The 8,542-nt window shown below is 41.8% G+C and overlaps 1 protein-coding gene across 4 annotated transcripts in view; it reads right to left on the bottom strand.

Annotated features, from left to right (window-relative positions):
• Positions 1-8,542, bottom strand: part of faim2a (Fas apoptotic inhibitory molecule 2a) — a 13,378-nt gene extending 4,836 nt beyond the window's left edge. Inside the window, exons 1-6 of one of the 4 annotated variants that reach the window (XM_014188263.3) lie at positions 8,470-8,542; positions 7,176-7,381; positions 5,871-5,995; positions 2,903-2,967; positions 1,957-2,010; positions 390-440 (exon numbers count right to left, since the gene is read on the bottom strand). In XM_014188263.3, coding sequence (XP_014043738.1) covers positions 390-440; positions 1,957-2,010; positions 2,903-2,967; positions 5,871-5,995; positions 7,176-7,347 — 467 coding nt within the window. In that variant the 5' untranslated portion in view covers positions 7,348-7,381; positions 8,470-8,542. The other 3 variants (XM_014188258.3, XM_014188255.3, XM_082973247.1) reach the window with 3 other exon arrangements.

Genomic DNA, 8,542 nt, shown 5'->3' with positions numbered 1-8,542 from the left:
TATTTAAAAAATCAAATAGCCATCAATAAAAAATAGATCATGTTAAAGTCAAGTGCCTCCATCTTTTAGTTATGAAAGTATGTATTGAGAATGTTGTAAAGAAGAAGAATAAAAAGGCAAAGAAAGTGGTAGAAATACAAAATAATAGTAAAAGTAAAGCTGGTAGTATTGACCAACTGGTAGTATTGACCAACTGAGCCACAGGGGACCTGTAGCTCAGTTGGTAGAGCATGGTGTTTGCAACGCCAGGGTTGTGGGTTCGATTCCCACGGGGGATCAGTACGAGAAAAAAAAATAAAAGAAATGTATGCATTCACTACTGTAAGTCGCTCTGGATAAGAGCATCTGCTAAATGACTAAAATGTAAATGTAAAGACTTGGCTTCTTACCGGGCACTTGTGCTGCACACTAGGACCAGGTATGCCCCCATGAAGGTAATGCTGGAACAGGAACAGTTGTGTGGTCAGCAGTTATGACGGGTCAGTTCAGAGTACCATATCAGTGCACCTAAATCCAATAACGACAACACCACATCTAAAATGGTGGGAATACCACCGAAAATAACAACATTCACTGAAGGATCAACACCAGTGGTCGCCAACCTTTTCTGAGTGAAGATTACTTTCTGAGTCAAAATGCAAGGCAAGATCTACCCCTCAGATTTCTTTTAAACATGACTTAAAAAACATAATCCTATGCAACATTAACCAATTAAAAACAGTTCTGTAGCATTGAGGTTTGTGCAGTAGGCTATAGGCCCAATACATTATCACTACATATTGGCTATACTTGAATTGCCCTGCCAATGTTGTTCTTCTGAGACCATTTTGAAATTATATTTACAAAATGTAGGTCTATGATCACACTGGTAATAGATCATTTGTTGTATTACTTGTGAAGCACAGCTGAGTGAGCGTAATAATTGGCTTTTTCTTTTTACTGGCCTGACGGCCTGCATCTGATGGTCAGTCAGTGGGGAAGGAGGGAGCAGCGGTAAGGCTGCCTCTCACCCATCTCACCCTCCTTCCTCTCTCCCTCCCTCCGCTGACAAAAGGGGTCACGGTCTTGCAGCTGATGGCAAAACTTAAGTTGCATTGCATTACTTCTGCCTCATGCACCAATTCATGTTTACTCCAATGACCAGAGAAAGTGAAATATTCCTCGATATTAAAAAAAAGAGACGCTAATAATAATAACAAGTGTAACGGAACACTTTGCTTTAGCCATTCATTGCAGCTACAGTGCATTCTATGGTTTATAAAAGTGTTGAACAATGTATTGTGCTGAATAACAAATTAAACATGAACTTACTCATTAAAACAGCAGCTCTTTGTTGTATTCGTTGAGTCTCTCTCTAGTCGTGGTTTCAATAGTTTTTAAAATCTCAAAGTATCAACTCTGCAGAGCGTCCGAGGCTTCTTTTTTTTTTTAACAGTCTACGGCGCGAGGAAACTGTACAGGCACCGTGATCTGAGCTATCTGATTGGCCAGCGGTAGTCCTATAGGTGCACTTGATTTGCTCTCTGGGTCTGCCAGGTAGGCGGAGTTCTACCTTCAGACATATGAAATGGTTCAAAATGGAAACACTTTGCCTTCCCGGCGCTAGGGCTGCTGAATTAAGTGCACCTACTGTCAACAGCGTGAAATGAATACTAAAAAATAAGAACGCAAGGATTTTTTTTTTTTTTTTTAACAGAAATGTTTTGAGACCGACTAGGAATCCCTTGAAGATCGACCCGTCGATCGCAACTGACCGGTTGGTGACCAAAGATCTACACAATAAATGGACAAGTTGCTGCTTTCAAGGTAAGAAAATGTCTTCCCTTTTAAATACCCAACTTCGAGGTGAACATTGGGATGAATCATCCTTACCTTTAAGTCATTTTATGATATGCATCAAGTCTTAGTTTACCAGTTTGGCATTGGTAGACGGCACATAATGTTGGAGATACTCACTATGAGGCAAGGTAGAGGATTCGATTGTACTGCACAAACTGCCGGACTGGTTCACTGTAAAGTTGAGTGAGAGAGAATACATTAGTTTTTAACAACTTATGAATGGATGGGCACCCATTTTTCATTCCAGATATATAGAGATTTTTTTTTACTTAGCCTCATCTTTATCAAACCATCCAGTGAGAAGCACACAGCATGTACCGAGTGTACAAAACATTATGAACACCTGCTCTTTCCATGACAGGCTGACCAGGTGAATCCAGGTGAAAGCGATGATCCCTTATTGATGTAACTTGTTAAATCCACTTCAAATCGGCGTAGATGAAGGAATGGGAGGAAACAGGTTAAAGAAGGATTTTTAAGCCTTGAGACAATTGAGAATGTATGCCATTCAGAGGGTGACTGGGAAATACAAAACATTTGTGCCTTTGAGCGGGATATGGTAGTAGGTGCCAGGCGCACCAGTTTGTGTCAAGAACTGCAACGCCGCTGGGTTTTTCCACACTCAACAGTTTCCCGTGTGTGTCAAGAATGGTCCACCACCCAAAGGACATCCAGCCAACTTGACACAACTGTGGGAAGCATTGGAGTCAACATGGGCCAGCATTCCTGTGGAATGCTTTCGACACCTTGTATAGTCCATGCCCCAACGAAATGAGGCTGTTCTAAGGGCAAAGGTGGTGGCAATGCAACATTAGCAATCTGTTCTTAATGTTTTGTACACTCAGTATATATTAGAAGTTGAGAATACATTTTTGATCACAATATGGAGACAGCATTTTCTAACGAAGCATTTGTACACGTGCAAAGTTTGCACATGTTAAGGTGTTTGGGGTTTATTCCATTCGGAAAATAACCAGAGTTTGCCAGTTAAAAAAAAAAATGCTTTGTGAAATTGGGCTCTCAAATGTTTTCTGGAGTGTAGATTCATGTTAGTGGCCATCACCAAAACGTGAAGAGAGCCACGATACCAAAGGTCACCAACAGTTGGACCATGAGGATGGAGAAAACCTGAGGATAGAAATAAGACCGGTTAGAGCGTCTCTCACAAGAGGCCAGCTGTGAGAACTACACAATACTGAGACAGACGACACTATTGGGCTTTACACAGTACTGAGGCGAATCGAGCCGAGCCAAACCAAGCTGCACTGAACTGGCCTGGTAACCATCCAACATAGTTGCCGAAGAAGATAATGTAAAAGTGACAGCGCAGTTTAGTTCAGGTCGGCACGATAGATTGTTTCACACTATACTATCTACCAGATAAGATTGATCTACGTTTCTATGGTTACATCTAGTGCTCTACTGATGAAATACCACTCACTGTTGACACATGATTTCACGTTCTGACGGTAGTCTTTTGACAGTGATGTAAAGAGTGTTAAAAAAACAATAGGACAGTGTCAGAAGAGGACGATTGAGAGAAGAGTTAATGAAAGACTAAATGGGTCATTCCATATCAAAATGTAATTTTTTTAATTTACGCAAGGCAAGTCAGTTAAGAACAAATTCTTATTTACAATGACCGCCTACCAAAAGGCCTCCTGCATGGCATGCGGGCCTGGGATTTAAAACAAATTTAAAAAAATAAATACAATATAAATATAGGACAAAACACACATAACGAGTGGTAAAGACCATGTAGCCACTCGAGAGCACCCTTACCTGCCAATCTATAAATTATGTCTCCGTAATCTAGCATGGGTAGGATGGTCAGCTGAATCAGGGTTAGTTTGGCAGCTGGGGTGAAAGAGGAGCGATTACGATAGAGGAAACCAAGTCTAGATTTTACTTTATCCTGCAGCTTTGATATGTGCTGAGAGAAAGACAGCGCATCGTCTAGCCATACTCCCAAGTACTTGTATGAGGTGACTACCTCAAGCTCTAAACCCTCAGAGGTAGTAATAACACCTGTGGGAAGAGGGGCATTCTTCTTACCAAATCACATGATCTTTGTTTTGGAGGTGTTCAGAACAAGGTTAAGGGTAGAGAAAGCTTGTTGGACACTAAGAAAGCTTTGTTGTAGAGCATTTAACACAAAATCCGGGGAGGGGCCAGATGAGTATAAGACTGTATCATCTGCATATAAATGGAGAGAGCGCTTCCTACTGCCTGAGCTATGTTGTTGATGTAAATTGAGAAGAGCGTGGGGCCAAGGATTGGTGACGGGCAGTGGCTGAGACAGCAGATTTTCTGACTTAAAACACTACACTCTTTGACAGAGGTAGTTAGCAAACCAGGCCAAAGACCCCTTAGAGACATCAATACTCCTTAGCCGGACCACAAGAATGGAATGGTCTACCGTATCAAAAGCTTTGGCCAAGTCAATAAAAATAGCAGCATATTGCTTAGAATCAAGGGCAATGGTGACATCATTGAGGACCTTTAAGGTTGCAGTGACACATCCATAACCTGAGCGGAAATCAGATTGCATACCAGAGATAATACTATAGACATCAAGAAAGCCAGTCAGTTGATTGATGAGTTTTTCCAACACTTTTGATAAACAGGGCAAAATAGAACAGTTAGGATCAGCTTGATCTCCCCCTTTAAATAAAGGATGAACTGAGACTGCCTTCCAAGCAATGGGAACCTCCCCAGAAAGGAGAGACAGGCTTTGCGATGATAGGGGCAGCAACCTTACAGAAGAACGGGTCTAAACCAACTGACACAGATTAACACAAGAAAGAGGATTCTGACACCCACCATCTCAGATGGTTCAGAAATGATGGGTGTCATGACTTGTTGAAACAGGAAGCGGTTAAAAACAATAGATATGGTAACAACGACAAGGAGAAACAGAGTGTGGTTACAACAGGAAGTAAGCTCGTTTTGGTCCTTAAAAAAAAAGAAAGAAGACTATCCAGCAAGGTAAATATGGACACACTCACTGTGGCCATTCAAGAAGGGCACAGTGAAATGGCCTAGCTCAGGCAGAACAACATTTAGACACGGTGGTGCTACACATTAGTGCTGTATATAGGGTGTTCACTCACTGCTGTGTGTGTGTGTGTGTGTGTGTGTGTGTGTGTGTCAAAACGTTGTTTTCTTTGCCCTATGTCATTATCAATTACATAGAATGAATCATTAGATTGTTGAGGCTATAATATTGTAGAAAACAGACTTGTACTTGACAGTGTTGATGAAATAAGAACGTTAATTTGCTGTGACCGTTGCTAGTTTAGACTGCACCGCTCTTGGTTGTATCTCTTCCATATTTGGTATGTGAGGTGGTAACATTTGGAGGCGTTTCCACTGGTTGGACCAATCAAAATCAACTTGATACCTTTGTAATTTTCACCTACAGATCCTTGGCTTTCAGTGCCTATATTGGCGATCAAACTAAGTTGAGAGGGGCCGTTTCTATGGCAATTTAAAGGAAAAGACTCAGAAAAACACAGTGAAAAAAGGGAGAAGATTGTCTTCGCGGAGGGTGGATATTGAAATTCAGTCTTAGCTTTGTAAATTAATATATATTTAGTCCCCGTTTTGTATTCAGAGACATGGGGTTTGGACTACTGTTTTTCTGACATAATTTTCTATTGAATGGACATTTGTATAAACCTTGAATTAATTCATCCTTTCATGGGTGAACATTATATCAAGCACTAGGTGTAAATATAGGAAAGCAACGCAGAGAAGTTTGGAAGAAAAAGTTGTCCAGAGAACTCATTAGAAATTGATGGCCGATTGATCAAAAGTGCTTAGCTATTCCATGAATGGCTTATTTCTCGATCACTGTCTTGTATCAGAAACACCTGTAAATTATACAAATCACCATTAATAGCATACAGCAGAGAATTTTAACCGAACCAAAACCTCATCCCCCACCTCTTGAACGTGATATGGCGGTGAGCCTTTTGTCAATAAAAATATGTTGACAAAAGGAAAAAAAGGACACTAGAGCCTCTCACCTTGCGAATGAACATGCGTCGGATGTTCTTGTCCTCCCAGCTGCTTCCATCCAAGCTGTCGCTGGTGCTGGGGTCGGAGAAGGGAGAGGACATGTCGGAAGCGTAGGGGTTGGTGTAGCCCGGGCCTAACAGAGGCAGAAAAAGAGAATTAGAAGGGGAGAGGAAAACTGGGCAAATAAAGTAGCACTCATTTCAGAACAGACCGTGTCATTAAAAACTCAGGTCATAACTTATTGCAACAACAAAAAGGTTGGGATGCAACAGATCTGGAGACTGTATTGCAAATCCACACTCGTTTTACATGTATAAGCTAAAAAGCTATTTTCTGGACATTGTACAATGAAGTTAGTGACCTGGTCTCTTTTAACGTGATCATTTTGCAGCGATACAAATTGGGTCCAGAGGGTGTTGGGGGAATGAAAAGACAATACTCTTGGGAATAACAGTGGCCACGCACTGACCACACCAAGACAGTTATGATGAACAAGCAAGGCTAAACTCTGTCCATAAAACAGGACTAGGGAGAACGTTATAAAACGGGACTACTGAGAACGTTATAAAACGGGATTAGGGAGAACGTTATAAAACGGGGTTAGGGAGAACGTTATAAAACGGGGTTAGGGAGAACGTTATAAAACGGGGTTAGGGAGAACGTTATAAAACGGGGTTAGGGAGAACGTTATAAAACGGGGTTAGGGAGAACGTTATAAAACGGGGAGAACGTTATAAAACGGGGTTAGGGAGAACGTTATAAAACGGGACTAGGGAGAACGTTATAAAACGGGACTAGGGAGAACGTTATAAAACGGGACTAGGGAGAACGTTATAAAACGGGACTAGGGAGGACGTTATAAAACGGGACTAGGGAGGACGTTATAAAACGGGACTAGGGAGAACGTTATAAAACGGGATTAGGGAGAACGTTATAAAACGGGATTAGGGAGAACGTTATAAAACGGGGTTAGGGAGAACGTTATAAAACGGGATTAGGGAGAACGTTATAAAACGGGATTAGGTATTTTGGTATTTTTTTTGGGATCCCCATTAGCTGTTGAAAAAGCAGCAGGGTCCACACAAAACATAAAACGTAACATAATACAGAACATCAATAGACAAGAACAGCTCAAGGACAGAACTACATTAAAAAAAAAATAAAGGCACACGTAGCCTACATATCAATGCATACACACAGACTATCTAGGTCAGGAAGATTAGGGAGAACATAAAAAAAAAGGGGGTTAGTTAGGACATAGCAATTCCATTTCTATAAGATAAGGAGGTAGACCATGTTGCCCCTCGACTCACTGGGACTGGGGTGCACGTAGGCCCAGCTGGTGTGGATGGGCACTGGTGGAGGGGGCATGGGGGGCAGGTTGTCACTGTAGGGGGGCATTGCCACCATCACTCCACCGTACGTCTGCTCCTTGTCCCCTGCCATGGCTTCAGCATAACTGGGCGGGGCGGCCGGTAGACTCATGGGTGAGGTGAGGCAGTCTGTGTGGGGGAAAAAGCTGAGGATGACAAAGGACGTTGAGACTTAAACAATCCTTAACTTCTTTCCCCTCAACTCCACTCTGAAGGAACCAGATAGACCTGAGCAGTGTGTCAGGAAACCAAACTCTCCATAGCCATTAGAAGGCTACACGTCTCCTGGCTGTCCGTTCAGAACTGCAAACATTGAAGGGGTAAACGTAAGGCAGGGGTGCCAAGCCTCCTCTCAGAGAACTGCTGCAACTGCAGGCTTTTGGTCCAGCCCTGCATAAACACACTTAATTCAACACCGAGGAGAAGTTGATTAGTCAGGTATGTTAGACTGGGGCTGGTTCAAAATCCTGCACGAGAGACCATGGCATGACAGGTAGCTGTTCTTAAATAATATTTGTTGGCTAGTTAGCTAGCTACTAACGTTAGTGTTCACTAGCTCTCACAAGGTGAAAATATTGATTCTGCGCGTAGCAACACAACAGGTGGCTAACTCAACTCTAGCTAGCAAGCTATTAGCCGAGGTTCTATAGAAGTCTAACATATTAGCTAGCATTACACAAATGCATTAAAACGCATAATCTGTAATGTTACAATTGACACTATTTGCCATCGTTGCTAAAACGAGAATGAACAGCTAAATTAGCTAGCTAGTTACTGTAGCTAGCTGTAAGCTTGCTAGCTAACGAGTATCACATCCACTTTTGTACTATTAGCCAGGTAACATTATATCTGTTATTTTTACATGTTATTGCTGGACTGCAGATATCCAATAATTTCAAGTTGTCGTACACTAGTTAAATGCCAATGAAACAATATTTTTACCTGTTACACAGTTGCCAATCGTTCAATGACCCAAATAATAACGCGCATAGAAAAGCTTAATGCAATCCGGGATCCTTGAGACGTCCCTAACCTAAAGGCTGGTTTAGACTTTGTCTATCTTCATGTCTGTAGACAATTCGAATGCGACAAGTGTCGCTGGTCAAAACTACATTTAATTTATACTTCGGTAGAATGTTTATAGACTGTCGGTTTCCCTGTGAAACAGACAGATTTTTTTATTTTTTTAATAAATCAACTTTGACCCTGTCGCTGCGTCCGTTGTCATGGTTACCTGAGAGCCGGCGCACAAATTCTAAAATCCTCTGGTTGAAATTGGTGCGTTCAAGACAACTGGGAGCTTTTTG

Source organism: Salmo salar, chromosome 03 (assembly GCF_965601325.2).
Source record: "Salmo salar chromosome 03, fSalSal1, whole genome shotgun sequence".
In the NCBI taxonomy this organism is placed as follows: Eukaryota; Metazoa; Chordata; class Actinopteri; order Salmoniformes; family Salmonidae; genus Salmo; species Salmo salar.
Note: the sequence above shows the minus strand (reverse complement) of the source record. Positions and strands in the feature narration are given on the sequence as shown.